This window comes from Sapajus apella, unplaced genomic scaffold (genome assembly GCF_009761245.1).
Source record: "Sapajus apella isolate SASKATOON/1434 unplaced genomic scaffold, GSC_monkey_1.0 scaffold79, whole genome shotgun sequence".
NCBI lineage: Eukaryota > Metazoa > Chordata > Mammalia > Primates > Cebidae > Sapajus > Sapajus apella.
Genome location: NW_022437019.1, coordinates 2310490 through 2335661, shown reverse-complemented (window position 1 = coordinate 2335661; position 25172 = coordinate 2310490). Strand labels below are relative to the sequence as shown.

At 44.1% G+C, this 25172-nt stretch overlaps 1 protein-coding gene across 11 annotated transcripts in view; it reads left to right on the top strand.

Moving 5' to 3' along the window:
• TENM2 (teneurin transmembrane protein 2) overlaps positions 1–25172 on the top strand; it is a 1283391-nt gene that overhangs the window by 1212908 nt on the left and 45311 nt on the right. For 8 of the 11 annotated variants that reach the window (XM_032252759.1, XM_032252753.1, XM_032252756.1 and 5 more), the window contains 8 exons: positions 1132–1393; positions 2145–2412; positions 6036–6179; positions 6692–6941; positions 14098–14118; positions 17727–17959; positions 19530–19684; positions 20888–21762. In XM_032252759.1, the coding sequence (XP_032108650.1) occupies positions 1132–1393; positions 2145–2412; positions 6036–6179; positions 6692–6941; positions 14098–14118; positions 17727–17959; positions 19530–19684; positions 20888–21762 (2208 nt within the window). The remainder of the gene's footprint in view (positions 1–1131; positions 1394–2144; positions 2413–6035; positions 6180–6691; positions 6942–14097; positions 14119–17726; positions 17960–19529; positions 19685–20887; positions 21763–25172) is intronic. The other 3 variants (XM_032252757.1, XM_032252755.1, XM_032252761.1) reach the window with 1 other exon arrangement.

Here is a 25172-nt window from a genome sequence, read left to right as displayed (position 1 = left end):
ACTCGCTCTCAAAAAAAAAAGAGAGGTGAAATTCTAGAGGTGAGATAAAGCTTAAAATTAGGATACTTCTCTCTTTTAACATCCTTCTTTTGTGTTAATTGGAAAGAGCTACCTTTATTCTGCTTTACAGGTAGTACACCTCTGTCCAGCTCTTAAAGACAAACAGAAATATAGCTTAAGAACAGTGTCCAAGAAATCAGCCACAGAGCAGAGGCTGATTAGAAGAATGCCATAATGAGCTCCTCCTTGTGTCCTAATGTCGTATCATTATAATTACACTATTTATTGAACATTCTATTGCCTAGGACTGTCCTTAGTGCTTTACATGAGTGGTGAGCAAACATTTTCTGTAGAGGGCCAGACAGTCGCTAGTTTAGGCTTTGCTGGCCATGTGGCTTGTCACCAACTCAGCTCTGCCATTACAGCAGGAAAGCAGCCCCAAAGGGTACATAAACAAACTGGTGTAGCTGTGTGCCAATAAAACTTTTTTTTCTTTTGAGACAGAGTCTCCCCCTGTCACCCAGGCTGGAGTACAGTGGCACGATCTCAGCTCACTGCAACCTCCGTCTCCCAGGTTCAAGCAATTCTCCTGCTTAACCTCCCAAGTAACTGGGACTACAGGTGCCCGCCACCATGCCCGGCTAATTTTTGTGTTTTTAGCAGAGACCATGTTGGCCAGGCTGGTCTTGAAATACCGACCTCAAATCATCCACCCACCTTGGCCTCCCAAAGTGCTGGGATTATAGGCATGAGCTACTGTGCCCTTTCCAATAAAAACTTTATTTACCAAAACAGGTGGTGGGCTGCATTTAGCTCATAAGTCATGGTTTATTGACCTCTACTCTGCTACACTCATGATGTTTCACTCTTATCCATGCCGTGTGTATTGGTGTAATTAATCCCATTTTACAAATGAAGAAACTTGGGCTCAGAGAGTGTTAGTAACTTACCCATTGCCACACAACTAGTAAGTGGTAGAGTTTGGGTTCCAGCCCCACTGTCTGTCTCCAAAGCCCATGTTCTCCTCTGTGCTTTTCCCATCCCATGGCCATCAGGGGAGGAGGAGGAGACGCATCCTGCCATGTCTGAAGGTGAGTCCACCCTCTCATCAGCCCATTTACCCCTCTCCAGGTTTGACCTGATCGCCAATGGAGGTGCTTCCTTGACTCTACACTTTGAGCGGGCCCCGTTCATGAGCCAGGAGCGCACTGTGTGGCTGCCCTGGAACAGCTTTTACGCCATGGACACCCTGGTGATGAAGACCGAGGAGAACTCCATCCCCAGCTGTGACCTCAGTGGATTTGTCCGGCCCGATCCAATCATCATCTCCTCCCCCCTGTCCACTTTCTTCAGCGCTGCCCCTGGGCAGAATCCCATCGTGCCTGAGACCCAGGTAGGAATGGCAGGGGCCAGGGCAGGACTCTCAGGACTTTCCTAACCAAAACCAACTGGACACTACCTCTCCCTGAGTGGACCAGAAACTCATATTACAGGGGAGTGAAGAAAGGGAGAGCATAATAAAATTTCCCACCACCAGAGATGGAAGTTTGAATACCTCTTGGCTATTCTGGATGTTTGCAGATAGCCGTTCAAGACTTTGGCAGTCATCAGAGCTTTTAATAAAATAAAAACAACATACATATGTGCAACCCACCTGCAAATTGCTTTTTATTCCTGTTAGTCACAGAGATACATGATAAGAGGTGCTTTAATGATCTACATCGGTGTTACGACAGAGGGCATATTACATTATTGCCTCCCTGTTGCTTTATATGGATTGTCAGTGGAAGTTGTAGGTTCGTATAATTATAGCCTCTCGTGGCCTCCTTGCATGCAGCTAGCAATAAAGCCTGCTGTTCTTATTGACATCTTTTGCCAACAGTGTGGTTTTTTAAAAAGAAACACAACACTGACCAAGAATAATAATTAATCCAAAAATCATAACCTCAGCCCCATCACTCCATGATGGAGGATAAAGTTGTTGTTGTTGTTTTTCTTTCTCAGTGGTGGTAAGTGGTTCTTGCACCCACATAAGATGTGATACCTCAGCGAGGGCCATAGCAGACAGACAGTATCGGGGTTACACACAGTTCACCTGCACAGGTGTGTTTGAAGTGTCTGTCTGCCACACGTTTCCTCTCCAGGTTCTTCATGAAGAAATCGAGCTTCCTGGTTCCAATGTGAAGCTTCGCTATCTGAGCTCCAGAACCGCAGGGTACAGGTCACTGCTGAAGATCACCATGACCCAGTCCACAGTGCCCTTGAACCTCATTAGGGTTCACCTGATGGTGGCCGTCGAGGGGCATCTCTTCCAGAAGTCGTTCCAGGCTTCTCCCAACCTGGCCTACACCTTCATCTGGGACAAGACAGATGCTTATGGCCAAAGGGTGTATGGACTCTCAGATGCTGTTGGTATGTCTTGGTTTCAACCACTTATTAATCAATGGATTTAGTCATGTGTTAATTCGATCTATATTTATTGAGTTCGTAGGGTATGCCAAACACCATTCCAGTAGACAAGGACACAATCGTCAAGAAGACAGACAAGAATCCTCTTCCAGGGGCTTTACATTTTGGTGGGGTATTGAGACAATAAATACAAATGAGACAAGGAAATATCAAGCAGGATAAATGCCTATAAGAAAATAAAAGTAAATGATATATATTGTGAGGAGGAAGGGCAACTGTGATGAGCATTTAGGACATTTTGCATTTAGAAGCCTCCACAGGGCAGCATCTAAGCAGAGACTTTAATGATAAGGAGGAACCACATGAGAATCAGAAAAAAAGAGGATTTCAGGCAGAGAGAAGGGCAGGGTGTGTTTGATAAACAGAGAGAAGGCCAGTGTAGCTGGGGTGTAGTGGAAAAGGAAAATATTCAAGGTGAAGGGAGAGAGATGGTCAGGGCCTAGTTCATGTTCCAGATAGAGCACTTGTAAGTGACACAGAATGCCCCTGAATAATCAGAAAACGGGGTTGGGGAAGATCAGAAAGCCACATGCTATGTTCCAGGGTTTTGCCTTTTGAAGGAATCACAATTCCCCCCTTATGAAAGATCTTCATAAGAGAAGTGTCCTACTGTTATCAGAGTTGTGAGCTGTGGATTAATCTTCATCTACCTTTCTACTTGTGGAAAGCTATCTAGGAATTAATTAAAATTCAGAATCCTGTGCTCTCTTCACCAATAAGTGTGTGTATTTTAAGAACTGTAAAGATAAGTTACCAAAGTAAGAAACTAGCAACCTCAGAAATGTTCACCATACTTGGCAGCCAGTGTTTATCAGGCATTCCCTTTGTGTAGAGAGCACTGTGCTAAATCCTTTGCGTTGGGTAACTTCTCAATAACCCCTCACGTAGGCACTCTCATAACCCCGTCGTGCATATGGGGCAGGAGGGAGAAAGTAAGAAAGTTGCCCAAGATCATGCAGCTAACAGGTTACATAAGAAAGATCCCTTATGAAGATCTTTCATAAGGGGGGAATTGTGATTCCTTCAAAAGGCAAAACCCTGGAACATAGCATGTGGCTTTCCGATCTTCTCCAACCCCGTTTTCTGATTATTCAGGGGCATTCTGTGTCACTTAGAAGTGCTCTATCTGGAACATGAACTAGCCCCTGACCATCTCTCTCCCTTCACCTTGAATATTTTCCTTTTCCACTACGCCCCAGCTACACTGGCCTTCTCTCTGCCTATCAAACACACCCTGCTCTTCTCTGCCTGCTCAGGATACAGCCCTGGGGGCTCATCAGTGAGTGGAGTTAAGATAGTGAGAAGTTCTCAGAGTATCTAATACACAACACAGTCTAATGAAATATATATATATCTGTCTATAACAGATATATATATATATATAATCTGACTTTAGCTAATGTCAAAATGACAGTCAATGTCAAAAAGCAGACTAAATATTGTAATGCACTTCCATATACTCCGGCTCCTACCATTACCAACAGCGAGGCCTGTTTTTTCATACCCCTGTCTGCTCCCCTTTCTTCCATATTTTTCTGAAGCAAGTCCTAAACATCACACCATTTCATCTGTAATATTTAGGAAAGTGTCTTTTAAAACATAAAAATGATATCATTATCACGACAAAAAAAACCACAATAATTCCTTAATATCGACACATAGCCCATCATCGTTCAATATTTCAATTGCCCGACAAATACCATAAACTACTAATACTTTGTTTCAAGATCACATTAAGATCCACCTTTTGCAATTGGTTGATTTCTCTTTCTCTTGTTTTTAGATTTCTTTAATCTTTCCTTATCTTGGCCTATTCCTCTGTTTCCTGCCTCCTGATCATTGATAGTTGAGTTTTGAAGCTTTCTCAGATTCAGGTTTGATTGTTTTTATTTTTTGTTTTGGCAGAACAACTTGATAGGTGGCGTTAGGTCCTTTCATCAAGAGGTGCCTAAAGTCAAGTTGTGTATTTTTTAATGATTTCAGTAGCCATTGATGCTCATCGCATACTCCACCCAATCATTAGGGATTGCAAAATGATATTTTAATTCTATACTTCCTTCTTCATTTATTAGCTGAAATACTTTTATATAGAGATCCTTTCTCCTTAACTGCTTGGTTATTTCAAGTATGGTTCAAATAAGAAAAGATAAATGCTTATTTCCCTTTATTTACTAGTTTTCAATATGATGAGTTGATTCGTCATCCATTGCTGGCAAATTAATGTTTCTTAAATACCATTATGAACTCACGGACTGAAATGCATCCAGTATGTTTCAGTCCATTGAAGTTATTATCCTTACTAATGACCAAAGGGCCCCATCTTTGGTCGGCGGGCACCTTTTCAAGCTCACTCCTGGATCTTTTTGACATGACCCTAATAGATTTTGATTCCTTCCTTGCTATCTGGTATGATAAAGTAGGCTGGTGGCATTGTGTTCATTTCTTGCTCCAGCCATTTCTTCGAGAAGCCCTGATTCCTTTTAATGAGAAATAATATATCAAGCTAGGCACTAGCAATTCTCTTTGCTGCTGGGGCTGGTCATTTGGCCTTTGTTTCGTGGCATTTTCAGAGGACAAGCTAGGAAATATATAGGGTTTTTTAAAGATAAAAATGCATCCTCCATTCATATTGACACTTCTATATCTCAGGAATTTTTTAAAGCTGCAGAGAATCCCCAAAGGTGACACACATAGTTAAGAGTTTAATGCAGTAGGAACAGCAATAATAACAATGCCTCATATTTCTAGAGCAGCATTCCAATTAAAAATGTATGGCATCTCAGCGCTTCATCCCATCTCTCCTTAGCACATCCCTCTGAGAAATTGAGGCTTCACTTAACCCATTTTACACGCCAGGAAAATGGAGCCCCAAGGATGCGTGAGCCTGGAGCCAAGCTAGGACTAATGTCCTTCATTTCCACCTCTCTCTCCCATTTATCCATGTGGCAAATGCAGGATTTTTACAAACAGCTTTCGGATTCTGTTCCCCATCGAATCCCCATGTAACTGGCAGGCTGTGTCCCTGCTGGTGCCTGCCTCTCCGGGCACTTTCTGGGATCCTGAGTGAACACACCAAGTGCCTTAATTTCCACAAGCTATTGCTCCCAGAATCTCCGTGTCAATGAGCCAGGACGATCCCAAAGGGCTTTATCCTAGTAAGTGGAAATAAATAACACAAAATATAATAAATGCATGCCGTGAACAGCAGGCTGAGAGAAACAGTCTCCTGTCCATCTCTAAAGGGGAATTGTGTCAGGTTTTCACGTTTCCTTTCCTCCCTCCATGTCACTAGGGTCATTTTTGAAAGCCAGTCGTTCATTGGAAAGACCTTTCCATCCCCACAGAGTACTGCTGTGTAAAGTTTCAAGGTTGAGTTCAGCTAAAAATCTGAATTTAATATTGTAGCATAACAAGGAGAAAAGCAATCAGCCTGCCTCTGAGTGAGTTTTTGGAAGAGAATCTGTATTACTGCGAACACCTGCTTCTCATTCTTGCTAGAGAGCTCTGGAGTAATCAAGTAAACTCTCTCTTTTCTCTCACTCTGCCCCACCCCTTTTATCTTTCAGTGTCTGTCGGGTTTGAATATGAGACCTGCCCCAGTCTAATTCTCTGGGAGAAGAGGACAGCCCTCCTTCAGGGATTCGAGCTGGACCCCTCTAACCTCGGTGGCTGGTCCCTGGACAAACACCACATCCTCAATGTTAAAAGTGGTACGTGAACACATCTCCCCCAAATACAGCCGTGCCACTTCTCTGGAATCTTGTCTCTAGCCTCAGCGTTTAAGTGGTCACACCTCCCCATCCCTCGGTCGTTGTTTTATCAAGTGCTCAAAATATGCATAGATTTTCCTACCTTCTCCTTTTACTTATGATTTTTTTTTTAATAGAGACAGGATCTGGCTCTGTCATCCAGGATGTAGGGTGCCATCATAACTCATTGCAGCCTCAACTTCCCAGGCTCAAGCAATCCTCTCGCCTCAGCCTACCAGGAAGTTGGGATTACAGGCTTCTTCGGTTATCCCCCCAAATGACATTTTACCCAATGCCACAGCATCTGGGGTCTACCTCTCCCACTGCAGCTCTCTCCACATTGTGAAGAAGTTGGGGAGCTCCCCAAACATTGAAGCTTCCTAATTTTTCTCCTCCCCTCCTTCCCAGGTGGCTAATACCCGTGTCTTCCCCAAAGGGCTTCAATAACCCCTCCCATTCTCCATCCCCGGCAGGAATCCTACACAAGGGCACTGGGGAAAACCAGTTCCTGACCCAGCAGCCTGCCATCATCACCAGCATCATGGGCAATGGTCGCCGCCGCAGCATTTCCTGTCCCAGCTGCAACGGCCTTGCCGAAGGCAACAAACTGCTGGCCCCAGTGGCTCTGGCTGTTGGAATCGATGGGAGCCTCTATGTGGGTGACTTCAATTACATCCGACGCATCTTTCCCTCTCGAAATGTAACCAGCATCTTGGAGTTACGGTAAATGGCCACACAGGCAATCTTCTGTTGCTCTCTTGTCCCTAAGACCCCTGGGTTTGATTGGGTAACTGGGGCAGCACTGGGGGTTCTCCAGAGAAGATATAGTCCTTGTGATCCAAAGCCTAGGCCCAGAGTCAAATAAGGAGGTGGGAAAATGGTTTGTGTATCTGTGAAACACCATACACAGATTTGATACACTAGTCAAAAACTGACTTAGAGACAAGATTTTTAGTCTCCAGACTGGAGAAAATCCAAGGCATCTTTAATTTTTAAGAGGCTCTGTAGACACACTCAGTTTGAGACCCACTAATGTTCATCTGCTAATTCACAATGTTGTATTAAGCACTTCTATCTGCTAGACCTCTATAAATTCTCGGGATCTTTGCACATTCACTAGGATAGCACTTCCTTTGTGTGCAGGCTCTGCTGTGTAATTTCTGGCCAGCCTAGGTAGATTCCTCCTGCCCATTGCTTGCTACTAAGTCTGAAGGCCATAGCCCTCTGTGCTGGGAAAAAAACTGACCCCTTAAAGCTCTTCAACATGCTCTTGCCAGGAAGGTTGATTTCAGAGCCTCAACTCAGAGGAGATCTGAAATTAGAGAGAGAAATAAGATCTATAAGAAAGGGGGAAAATTTCATTCAATAAATATTTGGTGAATACATACCATGTGCCAGGAGCTTTCTGGCTAGAAAAAAAAAAAAAATGTAGGGTCGAACAAAGTACCTGTTGTCGTGTTGGTGGTCTGATGAGGAAGCCACAGACAAAATCATGTGGACAAATACAAAATAATTTCCTCTCACTTAAATTATTATTGCTAAAAAAATAAATAATTAAAATAAATAAATTAATAATTTCCAGTGTCCTTAATTGCTTTAGGGGAAATATAACAGAGTAGGAAACAGGAACTGGGCGCAGAGAGGGTACATGGATGAGAAGGATATGTAAGATGAATTAGTTGAAGAAACCTCTCATACTAGGTGATGTTTGGCTGGGACCTGAGTGATAGATGTCAGCAGTGAGAGATCTGGGGAAAAGCACTCAGGCAGAGAGAAGTTGTTCAAAAGCCCTAATTCTAGCCAATAGCCTGGCTTATTTAAGGACTGATAGAAGCCCACCATGGCTGGAGAGTGGTGAGCCCAGGGAAGGTTACCTCAGAGACGTTCAGAGAATGGGTAGGGAACCAGTGTGTCTCACTAACCACTTAGGCAGGTGTACATTGTATTGCAATGAACAAGCAATGCAGGTTGAAGTAGGAAATGGGGTGGAATTGATGTGATCTGATTTGCATTTTTTAAAGGTGACTCTGGCTATGGTGTGTAGAGTAGACTGTAGGACCGTAGGAGTGGAGGCAGGAAAACCCTTCGGGAGTCTGCAGTGATTGTCCAAGATTGGGGCGATGGTGATTTGAACCAGGATGGTAGCAGAAGAGAGGGGAGGGCTCTAATTAGGATATACTTTTGAGGAAAATCTGATAAAATTTGCTGTTGGATCAGGTGTAAGGAACAAAGAGAGAAACTAATCAAGGGCCTGCCTAGGATTTGGCCTGCCAACTGAGTGGATGGTGGCTTCTTCCGAAGCAGCCTCAGCCTCTCTCCTAGAAGGAGCTGCAGGTTGCCTTTGCATTTGAGAGTCTCTGAGGCCCCAGCTGGGAGAGATGTCAATGACCTGCCCCCAGCAACTGCTGCTGAACATTCTTGGGAGCCAAGAATGTGCCAGGCACTGAGAGGAGTACAAAGAGAAGAAAAAACAAGAGCTTCACCCCGAGGAGGATGCAGCCCCAGTGATCCAGTGGGCATTTATTAAGCATGGGGGCGAGCCAGGCATGCGCTGAGCTCTGAGGTACAGAAGGGGATTAAACGCAGGCTCAGAAAACACCCATGGGGGCATGAGAGGTGGCACCTGGGGAAGTCAGTGCAGTTCAAACTGAGCTGAAGGGTCAAAGGTCAACCATCATGGAGATCCAGAGGCGAGCCCTGGGGTGGAGGAGGGCCGTGGTAACCAGAGGGTGAACAATGAGAGCAAGAAGAATACACGTGGGAAAAGGCCAGGTACCTCTCATGCTCCCAAACTGCCGATCAGACAAATCACTTTTCCTAGACTTTCCCTTCCATACAGATTCCCTTCCCAAGATGCTTTGTTTGCTTGTTTTCTTAATCCTAGGAAAGCCTCCCTTTCTCAGGCACCCTGAGGGCAACAGAGAGCCATGGGAGGAGACGGGGCAGGGTGGGGGTAGCACTGCACTTTGCCATTGCCTCCAGGAAAAAAGGGTGGAGTAGTTCATCTGGCCTTTGTAATCTTGCACATCAGGCCCTTCCTCCTTTGTCACTGTTCTTCCTGCTCAGAGGCCAGTCAGCCCTCACCTGGTACCCTCCCACCTCCAAACCACTCACGCTGCTTGCTCTGCTTAAAATGCCTTCCCTGTTTAATCTACCACATCACGTCCACCTGCAAGGCTCAGCGTGAGGGCCCCCTCTTCCATGTACCCTGATCTTCACACCAGAAGTCATTCTCACCCACCTCTGAGTCACTTCACTCTCTGATCTTTCATTAGGGTTGACAGCACTGAATGCCTTGTTGTCCGGTTATTGCCCTGTAAGTCTTTAGGGTCTGAGCATGTGAACTTCTGCAGGGCAGACCCCTGGTCATCTTTGTCCCTTAATGCCTAAAGGAGGTCCGGGCCTACACTGGGTACTCAAAATCGGTTGCTAAATAAGAAAACACAGACCCGTCTCCTCCCTCTTGTTGGAGTTGGTCCCTGATTCCACATCTCTCCAGTGGTAGAGGCCGCAAGGTCAGTGGTACAAGCTAAGGGCCCAATCGGAGCAGTCATGCCATGCCTACGTGGTGACGCTGGGACAGCTGGAGGGGAGTATGGCTCCCCGTTTCCCTCGACAGCTGTGTGATTTTTTTTTAACTGCCTTTAGACTTGCTCTTACTTTCATCAGCCAGGTACCCAGAGCCGATTAGAAGTTAAGCTTTTACAAGAACACTGGTTTGATTCTTCTTTTCTTCCCACTACGTACCTGAAAACAAAGGGCTGTCAATCCCCGCTCTTCAAAACAGCAACCAGCAGAGGCAAGGAGGGGGAGGAAGAGACCTGTCTTGCTTATGTCTTTTCCCCATTGTGAGTTGGCAGCTGAATGATTCAATTTCGGGAGTCAGTGCCCGTCCCTATCTTGCTTACCCACCCCAGAGCTGAGCCTCTCAATTGGGATCCTATTGAAATGTTTCCATGGTTCTCTCAGTATCCTTCCCCCTTCCTCCTGCCTTTGTCTCTCCAAAACATGCAGGGACGAGTTCTATACGCTTAAATAACTTCTGAAGCTGCAAAGAGCCTTCTCTTAGGTAAAATGGTTATCACCTGTGTGCTCTGATGAGCGGGACATTTAGACATTCTCCATACTCCCTTCCCATAAAAGCCTGATATCCCATCTTTACTAGTCCATTTCCCACCGCCCTTTCGAAGTGGTCTTTGGAAGACCTAAGCCCTCTGGAACAGAGTAAATTTGTTAGTCACTAACATCATAGAAGGAATTTCTCTCATAGAAACATCTTTCCTCCCTCCCTAGTTTGAGAACATCTTAGGAATTCGACCTCAATATAAGGCAGTAAATTATACAGGGTGGGACAGTATCTCTCTACCTTTTCTTAACTTGGTTCCTTTTAATAAATGTAAGAATCTCACACCTTCCATAATTTTTGAAATTCTCATTTTTTATTTTTTAAACATAAAATAATATTATAATATAAACATGCTTTTTTCCAACTAAACTACCTCTCCATGCTGACATTCTGATGGCGCTTTCAGCATAGAGTCAAGGGCATCATTCGTTAGGGAAGACCTTCAGAGAAGGGAAACGTCCAACCCAGATATGTTAGTACTGGGACGGGGTGGGGGTTGGGGGGGGACCATGGGAGCCTGGGAAGGGGGGCAAAGTCAGCAGACATTGGAAGGAAGCATCACCAAGGACAAGTTCTGTCTGAGAGTTTCAACCAGGACAGACCCTGCTTGATAACAAGGTAGACTGTTAGGGAGGACTCTTTGCTTCCATTCAAAGAACAGAAATGCTTTTCCTGTGTGGTGAGGCTATGAAAATGGGGGTCAGCAAAGAAAAGTCATGAAGTACTCAATCCAGAATAAAAGTGAAAATGTTGGAGACTGCTTGGCACTATTTTCAAAGTCTTTTTACCAAAGGTAGAACCTAGATTTCATGAAGCCTAACACTAATACAGTTTCAGAGGCTCTCTCTAAGAAGAAAATAAGAAAATTGTAAATATAAAATGAGAAATGAAACGGGGTATTTAGGAGGAGAAAAGAAACCAAAAAAATTGCAAAGTTTAGAAAAGCCAATTATATCACAAACATCACAAAATCTAGGCAAAGAACCTAATATTTTTTATTGATTAACCCCTGTAACACTTCCATGATACATGTTTTTCTATACTTTTTGGCTGCATATCTTTGATCATCTTTTAATATCAGTTATTTTATGATTTCATTATCTATAGAAAGAACAGAGGGATTTTCAGTCTTTCCTCTAATAGGGCTGATCAAAATTTGTTTCAGATTATTGATGAAATAGAAAACTTTCTTTTGTGTTCATAATTGATTATTGGTGATGTGTAAATCATTAGAGTTATAAAATTTGGGGAAATCTTTATCAAGTTTCCTTTGTAATATCTCTGGGCATTTCAAGTTTTCCTGTGGAGTGAATAATCTAAGTAGTCTTTGAATTGATGCTCATTAACCAGTTTGTCATTGATGTCTTTGCATTAGTGAAATATGAGTTCTACATGGGGTCTTTTACTCTCTACAGTAATGCTAGACAAATCAACATGGTAGGGCAGGAGCATTCCTGAAAGACATTCCTATTCGAGAATGGCTAGCAACCATCTAACTGGGTGCTAAAGGGGCTACAAAATACATGAGCTCATCCTCCTGAAACTAAACCAAATGTACCCTGAGTCAACCTCTCTTTAGTTAGAACAACAACAAAACCACCCTGTGGCTACTCCAAGTTCACCCTCCTTGAGGGGAAAATGTGGGGAGTTGGAATGAGAAAATACAACAGTCTCCACTGATTGTAACTTTGTAATTCTGAGCAGAACATGAGAGATTGGAGTTAGTCCAAGGTAGGGTCTGCCCAGCACTAAGGGAAGTAGCCTCATTCCTTGCTTCCTTCACTCAAGAAACCATTTTTCCAGCCCTAACTCTCTCCTGGGCGTTCTACTAAGTATCTGCAATTCAGAGATGAGTGAGTCATGTCCTATTCACAAAGAAGTGAGGGGGACAGGCACACAAAAACAGAAATCACCAGACAGCATGATGGCAGCTCTGAGAGACAGGCTGAGAATGCCACAAGAGACCCTGAAGGCTTCACAGAGACATCATTGAGACTCTGCAGTGTGAAGAAGAGCTAATCCATCTCAATTCTTCAATCTGAAACATCGTTTTTTCCTCGAAGGGCTCACCTAAGGAGTCTGTGGTATTAAGACCATGCACACAAAGCCTAGGCCTGTCCCTTGTAAGTAGGACATCTGTACCCAGCTGCATAGACTGACTCAGTGATGTGTTATTCTGGTTTGTTGCCTGCTAAGCACCCGGCCTGCTGTGATCCTGGACTGCAATAGCAGTGACCTCAGCCTTTCTCCAAAGCTTGTATTCATATGATCATTCAGGCTCTACACTCTCCAACGACTTGAGCCTTCACCCCTGCCCTTCTCCTTCCCCCAACATAGATCTTCTATTAATCAACTGAAAGCAGATGTTCTTAGGAAAGAAGTAGGTCAGGTCTGCAGACCCAAATCCCATCCAGTATTTTTACAAAATCTTGACTTTAAAAAGTGAAATTGATATTGCAATAATTAAGAGCCAAATATGACTACCACTGGTGGCAGATAACATTTCACTTTCATTAAGCAATATAAAATAGACGCAAGAATTCCCGGCTGCCACCCTGACACACCAGGCTTTGCAGAATGAATCTTAAATTGCGCTATGTCAGTCAGAGCTCAGGAGTTATCAGCATCATTTAATTAACTTTTTTTTTTTTTTTTGCAAAAACTAACACATTGGAATAAAATATAAAAATGTAATCCCTGTGCAAACCCACCACTAATGATGGCCCCCGGCAGAGGACTGAGCTCACCTGAGCAGAAATCAGGGCATTAAACGCTCTTTGTCCCTTCCCTGAAGCCCCCCTCCTCAACTGAAAGGGAAAGAGGGGTCAGGGGTTTCTTTCACCTTGGCCTAGAAGCCTCAAGAATGGGAGTCGTTCTCTTTACTTGAGACCCTAGCGTCTCCTCATCTCTGGCACATTAACTTTCAGCCACTTTCCTATTGAAATTGAATGTATTTCTTCTCTTAAAACAACAACAAAATTGTTACTAGTTCTCTGATAAGAAATAACTGGAGTCTTTGACTCCAATTCCAAGAGGATGCTATTTCCTATAAATGGACATTATTGCAATATTGGATGTTACCTTTTAGAAAGAATGCATATTTGGGATCCCACCCCAAGTGAAAAGGGGACAGTGAAGGTGGCATGAAGCAGGGAGAGGAAATGGTTCAGACTCTCGGGGTTCAACAGCCTTTGCCCAACTGCCGTAGGCTGTGAGCAGGGTCTCACTCTTGGGTGGTACTCATTCTACCTGAAATGCACCAATGGCAAATAGGTGGTACGGGTGTCACCATCCTCCCTCCCACACTCAGTGTGGACATTACAAGTGAGTCATGGTACTCTTTACAACTGATATTAAATGTGGCTCCAAAATTCCTTCTACCATCATACTCCTAGTAGCCATTAGTGGTCAACAGATGTTGGCACCCAAGATACAACCTGTTTGCCATCCCTTCCTTCGTCAGAAGGCCTATTTCACCTGTTGCCACCTATGTCTTGTGACAGGCACATTGCTGATGAGAGAATTCAAGCTTTCTTGTCCAGATTGTGCAACGTCTGGGAGGAGTCCAAAATCAGGGGCACTTCTCAAGCTATTGAGCCAGGAGTTGTCAGTTACAGGGGAAAAAAGAAAAAAAAAAAAAACTGCCTTTTTTGGGACCCTTGATACAAGAAACAAAAATGTTATGTTTGCTTTATCATCAATTCTTCCGCTAACTGTTTGTTCTTTTTTCCTTTCTGTTTTCTTTCTATAAAGAAATAAAGAGTTTAAACATAGGTAAGATGAAGAACTCTTTCCCATATAATTTGATATGGTTCGTTTGCTTCCTTGTGTTTGCTTTTTTTTTTGTTTTGTGCTTCTTGTATAATGTTGTATATTTTTATGTACCAAATATAGTAACTTTTTTTATGTGCTAATTGTGTGTTGTGGATATGATAAGCTTTAGCAATTATGAAATGCAGTCAAAAAGCGACCAAATAAGCTGACAGTAATTAGAATTTCCGGGAGATTCAAGTTCAAGATAATGAACCCTCAGCGAACTTTTATCCCTACTGCTCAGTGCAGTCCATAATTAAGCTAAACAGTTGAGGCAAACTCCTGGCTTTTGTAAATGCTGGACTGGGTTCACAAAAGCTTTAATGAACTGGAAACGGGTTAAAAACTCATTTTCAACTCATTAATGATTTTTTCCCCTGGATATATGGTCATCTTAAAAAAAAAAAAAAAAGTTAATTGCCAATCTGCTAGTCAGAATGAGTCCAACAGTCAGATGCATTGAGAATTTTCATGGAGTAAAATCACTTTTGAATAGTATGAAGGGCGGAGACTAAGTATTCTTTGTCAAAACCGCCTTGGTCATTACAGTGATCCAAGGTTATCATTTAAAACCATACTGGTACAATTCACGGATAAAGTGTAAAACACATACACGTGCATTCGCACGTGAACTGCACTGAAATGGAAGTAGCCTGAGCTTTCTTAAAGAAAAGTGGCCTTATTTTTATTCAGAAGAAGAGAAAAAACAAAGTGATCTGTACCACTACTCAACGGAACGCTTCTGCTCACTTTTGGAAATGAAACATGGACAGCTCTCCTTCATGATATTAGGTCAAAATTAAACAAAGTCGAGTCAAATTGCACAAGACCATAACAGTCAGTAGAAAGCCAAGCCTTGAAAAAGTCCTCTGCCTTCTTCTCAAGCACACCAAAATTGGTCGGTCAGAGGCACCCCATTTGAGCCAAATTTTAAAAATAAGTAGAAATGCCCTGGAAGGACGTTTTTCTGGGAAATTCACCAATTTGATCAAATTCACCAATTTGATCTTTGCCACAGCCATAGATGTGGAGGCATGGCCGTCCCTCTGACCGGAGTTTCTCTGCAAGCATCTTGGTGGAGATAGGTGTGAGACCGTGGGGAAGAATGGTCTCCCCAAGCAAGAACTGACCTCACACCCTCCACTGCCTGCTCTTCTGCCAGAGCTTTTGAAAAGCCTCCTCGAATCAGGCTCCCTAGAAAGTCCAAAATTAATTATCTCTCTCATAGATAGGCACAGATGTGCAATGCCTTGATCCTTCTGTTGATCATGCCAGCTACTGTTCGTTCAGTAACAGAGTGTGGCATCTAATTAAAAAATGGCATGAATTTTTCCCTTTCTGCCCTAATTTGTTTTGCATATATGGATGGTCTTTAATGACTTAATAGCCAAAAAAGAAGAAGAAAAGAGGAAAAGGAAACGAATGGAATCCAGGTAGTCTCCGCTTTAGTTATCTGGGCTGGAATTTCAGAAAAACTTTGACTTCTAGGTCAGCGATATGTCTTAATAGCAACCTGAAGAGAAACTGGAATGAAAGATGGTCTCAACTCAACAGAGATAAAAATAGCTTCCTAGTTCTTTTTTTTTTCCTTAAATCAGAGAAGAACCCAAATGGTGGTGTTTTAATTAGTTATTTACTAGCTAATGTCAACAGGGCAAGTGCATCCCACACTGTCATCTCTCTCACCTTCCCTCCACCTCTCCCAGCCCCTGTTCTCCCATCACCCCGAAGTACAGTTGAAAAGTAACAGGAAAAGACTGGTTGCGTGCTTTATAACTATAATCCCAGCACTTAGGGAAGCCAAGGCAGGAGGATCTCTTGAGGCCAGGAGTTTGAGATCAGCCTGGGGAACATAGTGAGACCTCGTCTCTAAAAAAAAAAAAAAAAAAAAAAAAGTTTTTGATTAGCCAGGCATGGTGGCATGCACCTGTAGTTTCACCTACTCAGGAGGCTGAGGCGGAAGAATCACTTGAGCCCAGGAATTTCAGGCTGCAGTGAGCTAGAATTATACCACTGCACTCCAGTGAGACCCTGTCTCTAAGAAAACTAAAATAGCAGGGGATAAAAAAGGGCCTCTACTCATTTCAAAACCTAGTCTACCACACTGAGGCAGAGAGGCAATTACTGCTTGCATCCTAGAAGTGGTGACTGTAATAACCAGTATAGGAATAACATAAGCACCTATTCTGGTCCCAACCACCAACCAGTTACAGACACTGCAAAGAAGAGAACTACAGGGTTTTGAGCCAGAAGGAACATTAACAATATCCAGTATGATTTGTTTAATCCCCTTGGTCCCCCCGCAAAAAAGCTAAGACCTGACACAGCGAAATGACTTACCCAGAGTCACCACCATCTGGGTCAGAATTGAGTTTAGAGTTTCCTGTGTTTTAGCCCTGAGCCACTTCTCCAAGTCTGACTCTGTCCTAGCTAGCCTCACAAAGGGCAAGTAGACACATGGCAGAGGAAGCAGCCCAGGCCTCGGAGGTTCACGACTTCCTAATACACTTCACATATACTCAAAGGTATTAACTCCCGAGTGTGGCCTAGGGCCCTGGCAGACTCTGACTCATACCTGTGACCTCACTGCTACCCAGATTTGAAAAATGCATCTCCTTTCTCAGTAATTCAGATTTCAGCACAGATCAGCAAGATACCCACATTTCTTCACCCTAAATGCCAACTTTAGCCATATTCACACTGAAGAACAATAAAGAAGCTCAGAGCCTGGAGACTGAGGACGGTTCTAGGGTGCTTCTCATGATAAAATGAGAAAACTCCAGGGTGCCCTCATATTAATGCTCTAGTGCTCTGGAGGCATAGGTTAAAATGAGAACATTGTCACATGGAAGTGTTCCTCTATCCTATTTGAGAATACGCTAAGCCCTTAAGGGGAAATTAAGGAGTCTGGCACACACATGGAGTGTAGTTGGTCTTGAATAACTGTCCTGCTTACAAAAACAGGATCGTGCCAGGCGCAATAGCTCATGCTTGTAATCCTAGCACTTTGGGAAGCGGGCCAATCACGAGGTCAGGAATTCGAAACCAGCCTGGCCAACATAGTGAAACCTGTCTCCACTAAAAATACGAAAAATTAGCTGGGCGTGGTCGTGGGCGCCTATAATCCCAGCTACTCGGGAGGCTGAGGCAGGAGAATCGTTTGAACCTGGGAGGCAGAGGTTACGGTGAGCTAAGGTGGCGCCACTGGACTCCATCCAGCCTGGCAACAGTGTGAGATTCCATCTCAAAAAAATATATAGTAAAAATCAAAAAAAAAAAAAAAACAGGATCAGAGTGGGAGCTCTCTTACTGGCTAAATGAAGCAACAGTTGTTTAGCATGGTGGGAAATGAATTCTCTGATAGCATGAGGAGCCTAATTCCAATTAGAAGTAGCTAAGAAGCATGATGTGTTAGAACACCAAGCTTGATGTTAGATTCTTTCCAGTTCACTAAAGTGGAAAGACACTAGAAGAGGTAAGCGTCGTGCTAGGATTTTGTCATTTCTTTGATCCAGGAGGCCAGCTCCATAGCCCCCTCCTCATTTCTCTTTGTGCTTCTCCTACTAAAGCAACAACCCGGCACACAAGTACTATTTGGCAGTGGACCCCGTGTCCGGCTCGCTCTACGTGTCTGACACCAACAGCCGGAGAATCTACCGCGTCAAGTCTCTGAGTGGAGCCAAAGACCTGGCTGGGAATTCGGAAGTCGTGGCAGGGACTGGAGAGCAGTGTTTACCCTTTGATGAAGCCCGCTGTGGGGATGGAGGGAAGGCCATAGATGCAACCCTGATGAGCCCAAGAGGTAAAGGCCATCAAGGAAGAGTCCCCTACCCCAGATAAAGCTTTGCCACAAGCTTGGCTTGCTTCTTATCAGAACTGAAGGGCCGGGTGCAGTGGCTCGCGTCTGTAATCCCAGCACTTTGGGAGGCCAAGGTGGGTGGATCACAAGGTCCGGAGTTCGAGACCCCGGCCAACATGGTGAAACCCCATCTCTACTAAAAATACAAAAAATTAGCCGGGCATGGTGGAGTGCACCTGTAATCCCAGCTACTCGGGAGGCTGAGGCAGGAGAATTGCTTGAACCCAGGAGATGGAAGTTGCAGTGAGCTGAGATCGAGACACTGCACTCCAGCCTGGGTGAAAAGAGTGAGACTCTGTCTCAAAAAAGAAAAAAGAAAAGAAAAGAAAAAGCATAACTGCAGTAAGCCCAGCAGTCCAAAATATAGCTTTCCCTATCGTCATTTAACTCAGATGGATTGCTTTGGTGTGTGGATGGGTGTTTAGAAAGAAAACCGTGTTTATTTATTTGAAGTAAACTTGATCACGCACATATGCTCCAAATGGAAAGTGAAGGGGATTTCGCCTGGAGATTTCTGACTGCTGCCAGTCACAAAGCATCAGATGAAATGCTAGCTCCAGGGCCAGAGTGACAGCTGTGTGGGCTAGAGGCAGAACAAAGCCCAGTGAGGGGCCTCTGGCCACGCCCATACTTTCGTGGTAGACAGCAATGTGTATGAAGTCTAAAATGCAGTGCCTCGCATGCTGTAAATGCCCAATAAATGGTAGTAATTAAGAATGGGTATAATTTCCAGGGGTCCAGGATAGAGGAGTTCTGGAACCCATAGGCCTCTATTTGAAAAGGACTAAAAATACTTGACATAAAGAAGCAATCATCTGAAAGTCCGATTCCTGTTAGCATTTTTAGCTACTGTGAAAGCAGCAGGGCAGCATGGATTAAGGAGGCAAAGCCTTGTACTTGGGCACGGGAGCAAAGACACAAAATAAATAGAAGCCATATCTGTGTCTTACCAGCCCTGCTGCAACAGGGGAATGCTAGGGCCCAGTGTCCCCCTGGGGCATTGAAGTGCTGATTGGAGTCCCGCTTAACTGGGAATACTTCCTGATGCATACACCTTGAATTGGGAGTTTGTGACTACAAGAATCATTGTTTCTCAACCTTACTGCTACAATCAGTTGTGAAGTATATTCAAGTAACTTACTACTAATAATGTTTAGGGTAATGAACTTAGGAAATAACTTCTTTTCTAAAGAGAGCAGATGCAAGGTTATTTCCTGCTTCATTCATTTGCAGCCTTGGTTCATTTGCAGTCCAAGGAGCATGTTTTCTTCAGTTGCAGGGAAGAGGGTGGTGATTTAGCCAGCACCCTAGGCTATACAAATCCCAGCACAGTGCCCATGAGAAAGGATCTTGCCCTAGAAGGCTGAGAGCCACTGCTCTGAAGGTACTAATCAATTCCAGTAAGGTCTCTGGTCTAAGCAGAGAGTGCTCAGCAAGCCATCTCATCTCCCACCTCCACCCCACAACCCTATCCCTTTCCAAGAGATAAATCCACACTGCTTGTCTTGCTCAGGTATTGCAGTAGACAAGAATGGGCTCATGTACTTTGTCGACGCCACCATGATCCGGAAGGTTGACCAGAATGGAATCATCTCCACCCTGCTGGGCTCCAATGACCTCACTGCTGTCCGGCCGCTGAGCTGTGATTCCAGCATGGATGTAGCCCAGGTGGGACTCTCTCTCAATTTCTCTTCACTAAGCAACACCTGCCTCATGGCCTGAGGTTCTTACCTGCTTCCTGTTTGGGTCGGAAGTGGAATAGGAGGGGGAGATACGGATACAGATCACAGCGTTGTTTAGAGAAAGCCTAAGATGAGCTAAACAGCAAGATGGAATGGAAAATGTCAGATAGTTATGAGAGAGAGAGAGAGTAAGAGAGAGGGAAAACCTGTTGAGAAAAATGAAGCCGGTGACACACTCCAGCCGTGGCAGATTACAGGGTAGAAGTTGCTGTGTAATTACCTCTCTTCTCCATCATTATTGCAGGTTGAGAATGTACTGTTCAGTGTTATATGTCAATCAGAACTTCCCTGTTAATCTGAAATGATTGCATCCTCAGTATATAAACCTTTACTTTGTGCAGTATTAACTAGAGCAGAGCCCTCTGCAATATCACCCAAAGCGTGTGTTTAGTCTGGGCTCTTAGAGAGTCAGAGAACAGAGGCTCACTCAAATGTACAGCATTTGTTCTCAGACAGCCTGGAATGTACATTCAGCCCTTCTATAACGGCCTTTTCAACCCTTGGCCAACCTCATAAATTTCAGCTCAAGTTCCACAACAGACTGACAACTTGCTACTGAGATTTTTATTTCAAATTCCGAGGGGAAAGATGTGTTTGGTTCCGTTTATTTTTTAAAGCAAACACTCAAGTTGTAGTTTGCCGGCGAGCCTGCACTTCAGCTGCTCTTGGATAACAGCCACCTTCCAAGCCACATGGCTCCTTTTTGTGAATTAGATACAGGTGCCACCCCTAAATGAACATAGCTTCCATAGGCGTCCGCTTGGAGAGCAGAGTATGGGCTGGATGGCATGGACTCTCGGGCAGTGAACTACCTGTGCAACCATATAGGACAGCTCTGATGCTGGTCCAACTGTCTGGAGCTGAGAAGCAGCATCACAGGTAGAGCTGATGGCCAGTTCTGGCCATGGCAGGTGACATGGTAGGAAATATGTATTTCATTGTCTCTTCTTCTCCATCACACCCACTCAGCATGGGCAATGAGGAGTTGTTCAATGAAAAGCATTTCTAATACAGTGTGTTATTTAAAAGCTGTCCTTTTTCCTAGATACATAAAACCAGTAAGTGTCCTACAGTTAAACATTGGACATATTAAAGACTGTTCTTTAACCTGATACCACATCATCCACAGGTTCGTCTGGAGTGGCCAACAGACCTTGCTGTCAATCCCATGGATAATTCCTTGTATGTTCTAGAGAACAATGTCATCCTTCGAATCACCGAGAACCACCAAGTCAGCATCATTGCGGGACGCCCCATGCACTGCCAGGTTCCAGGCATTGACTACTCACTCAGCAAACTAGCCATTCACTCTGCCCTGGAGTCAGCCAGTGCCATTGCCATTTCCCACACTGGGGTCCTTTATATCACTGAGACGGATGAGAAGAAGATTAACCGTCTACGCCAGGTAACAACCAACGGGGAGATCTGCCTCTTAGCCGGGGCAGCCTCGGACTGTGACTGCAAAAACGATGTCAATTGCAACTGCTATTCAGGAGATGATGCCTATGCGACTGACGCCATCTTGAATTCCCCATCATCCTTAGCTGTAGCTCCAGATGGTACCATCTACATCGCAGACCTTGGAAATATTCGGATCAGGGCGGTCAGCAAGAACAAGCCCATTCTTAATGCCTTCAACCAGTATGAGGCTGCATCCCCTGGGGAGCAGGAGTTATACGTCTTCAACGCTGATGGCATCCACCAATACACTGTGAGCCTGGTGACAGGGGAGTACTTGTACAATTTCACATATAGTGCTGACAATGATGTCACTGAATTGATTGACAATAATGGAAATTCCCTGAAGATCCGTCGGGACAGCAGTGGCATGCCCCGTCATCTGCTCATGCCTGACAACCAGATCATCACCCTCACCGTGGGCACCAATGGAGGCCTCAAAGTCGTGTCCACACAGAACCTGGAGCTTGGCCTCATGACCTATGATGGGAACACTGGGCTCCTGGCCACCAAGAGCGATGAAACAGGATGGACGACTTTTTATGAGTAAGTGGGTTTATAAGGCATCTCTGAAGAGCCCTTCCCTTGCCCCAGCTGGCATCAGTGCTGGCCATTCATGTAGCTTTTTAAATTGCTTTGTCACGTTGTCTTCCTAACTTTAATGATTTCTATGGCCTCAAGATATTCATGTCCCCTCTCCCAGACTCTTAAATGACTTGCTCTATTGGGTCTCTGTTATTGAGCATCCTCCCTAGTAGCGTTGGGAATTCCTGTTGCCTGCCTGCCATTCAAATTTCAGGATATTGGACACGCAGAGCGCCTGGGAGATAAAGATTAACTTTGCTGATTATTCATGTTTGCCATGGGTGCAGAAATTAGAACCTAAAAGGCAAGATCCCAGTGGGGCTCCTGTAATTTGCCAATATGTCCAGCAACACACTTGATTGCACCGACAGGTAGATAAACTCTGACTTTCCTCTTTAGCAGAAGCAGATCAATACAGATAAAGCACTAGGTATATTAAGAGATGCTAGAGCTGGTCATATTTCCCCTAACGATTATCTCATAGTTAATAGTCCTACCGCTTGTTTTGCAAAAAGCTGTTTTTCCTAGCTCCTGCAGGCAGTTCTTGGTCAAAGTGCCTGCTGTTGTCGGTACTAACCGGTGGGATGCTGGTTGAAGGAATTTACTAGGCATGGTTCTCCCAATGGCTGGCTGAGACTGGAGCAGAATTTATAAATATCTGGCTCTCCTGGCTGATGAAAGAGTGTGTTAACTCCTATGTACTTGGAGTCCTTGCTTGCTTTCTGTCTGGATGCTGCTGCTAGCTGAGAGTGTAGTAAGTTAGGGAGGGTTGGCACAGAGAAAGAAAGGGGACAAGAGGGAGAACAGAAAACCTCATTGTTGATCATTCCTAAATCCAGCAATGTTCACTTCCTGTTTGTATGCCAGTGGACTTGGGAGAATGTAAAAGGAAGCTCTTGCCACCTGCTGGATATTTGCTGCATTGCAGAAAAATTGCTTTCCCTGGTTCTGACTTTTCCTTGGGCAACTCTTTCTCAGACTTCTGAAGCATCTTAATACCCTTTAGGACCCTGGGGTTTGGATCAAACTTCACCACCCAGTGATTCTGCCCTTGAGGGTACCATCTGAGTGCCGTCCTTGGCCCTCACACTGAGTTAGGTTGAAGCTATACACTCACCCAAACACCTCCTGGATTTGCATCTTCCTTTCTGACAGTTTTACCCAAAGACCTAATGCTTTTCAGAAATAATTTGTTGGCTCTCCTGAAAGGGGAAAAAACTTCCCTCTCAGGGAGGCCAGCCTGAACTGGGCCTGGCTTAGAGACTGTCATAAAGAAGCTTGGGTTCAAGTGCATCCACAGATCTGAACTCTAAAAGGGAAAGGATTTTCCAGAAAGTGTCCCTAGTTTAATGAAAACATAGGCACGATTCATAAATGTGTTTGAAAATGTTCGGAAGGTACATTGAAACTGAATGATTTTTTATCTTAACTTGATAAGTTGCTCCTTTTTTCATAATGTAGATAAATCTAATGATCACACACTCTCCATTGTGGGGTTCAAATGTATAAGGTCTTCTTTTCTACCTGAAGAGATGCTGAGTTCTTTTTGTTTTATGGCACTTTGGGCACATGACCAGCCAACTGGCAGACACACAACCAATTTAAAAATCAGACACAACTTCACCTACTGTCAGGGCAGTGCAGTCAAGACCAACACTGCATGGCCTTAGCCAACACTTTAGAGAAAATGTGATGAAGAAAACCGCACAGAGGCTGTGAGGCTACTAGAAAACGATCCGTCCTGGCCGAGGGCGATGGCTCATGCCTTTCACCTCTGTATTTTGGGAGGCCAAGGCAGGAGAATCACTTGAGGCCAAGCAGTTTGAAACCAGCCTGGCCAACATGGAAAAACCTCGTCTCTACTAAAAATACAAAAGTTAGTCAGGTATGGTGGTGCACACCTGTAGTCTCAGCTACTCAGGAGGCTAAGGCATGAAAATCACTTGAACTTGGAAGGCGAAGGTTGTAATAAGTTGAGATTGCACAGCTGGCAGCACTCCAGCCTGGGCGACAGAGTGAGACTCTGTCTCAAAAAGAAAGAAAGAGAGAAAGAGAAAGGAAAGAAACAGAAAGAAAGAAAGTCAGAAAGGAAGGAAGGGAGGGAGGGAGGGAGGAAGGAAGGAAGGGAGGAAGGAAAACAATCTGTCCTTCAATGAGAGCTTCCTTAAGGAGAAAGAAAGAGGAAAAAAAAAAGAAGAAAGGAAGGAAGGAAGGAAGGAAAAAGAAACAAAGAGGAAAGAAAGAAAGAAAAAAGAAAGGAAGGAAGAAAGGAAGGAAAGAAAGAAAGCAATCTGTCCTTCAATGAGAGCTTCCTTAGGGGGATTCCTCTCTTCCCACTCTGTTACAGGAGGCAGGGTACAAATCCCCCTCTAGGTGGGAAGAGTGGCCATATCTTTTTTTTTTTTTTTTTTTTTGCATAGAACAAGAGGTAGAGAAGTCATTTATCTGCTCCATTGTCACAATGACTGTCTAAATATGGATTTGATTATCCCTATTTTATGGATAAAGAAACTCAGGCTCAGAGAAGTGAAGTGACACCTCTGAGGCCACACAGAGTGACAGTAGTGAAGCAGGACTGGAATCCAGATCTCCAAGCCCAGTGTTCTTTGCACTGCACATTGGCATCATAAAGCAGATCTATAAATAGAATTTGTAACTTAACCTTCAGACTCCACATGGGAACTGTCCCTGAATTTTTGGGAAGATGTAACTCAATAAGTCCAGCCCATCGATGACTCTGGAAGCAGGAGAGAAATGTGGGAAAAAACAACACTGTCAAATCTTCCTGGACCCATTTTATGATCAGCCAGTTCTAGAAAGTTCCAGGAAGCCCAACCTTGGAATTAAGATTTCCCCAGATGCAGGCCATTGGGTCTTGATAGAAGAAGCATCCTGATTTGGTTACATCCCTGAGGGAACTCAGGTTTTCACAGCTTTCCTCAAAAGGCAGCATCTTATACTAGAAAGCTCCTGGGTCTTAGCATCAGGATGACAAAGAGGAGGCCATCTCTGCCACACACTTACATGTTGACTTTGGATACATTATTTAACTTCTCTGAGCCTCAATGTCTCATCTGTCACATGGGGATAAAAATGCAAACTAAACAGGGGCCCTGTGCTAATCCATGGAGATAACACATTTTTAGAAATTAGCAAAGCAGTTTGCCTATAGAAGTTTAACTCAGAGTATAGGCTAATGGGATTTGAGGGGAATTATGAAGCACACCTCTGTCTCCTTCCTACCCCTCAGGTTTCACACAACTAACTGTATAGTGGATATAAGAGTCAGACAGAGACTTATTTTGGAAAAGCAGAATTGAAGAATGCAGCTTGAACTTTACGTCTATTTATTTATTTATTTATTTGAGACG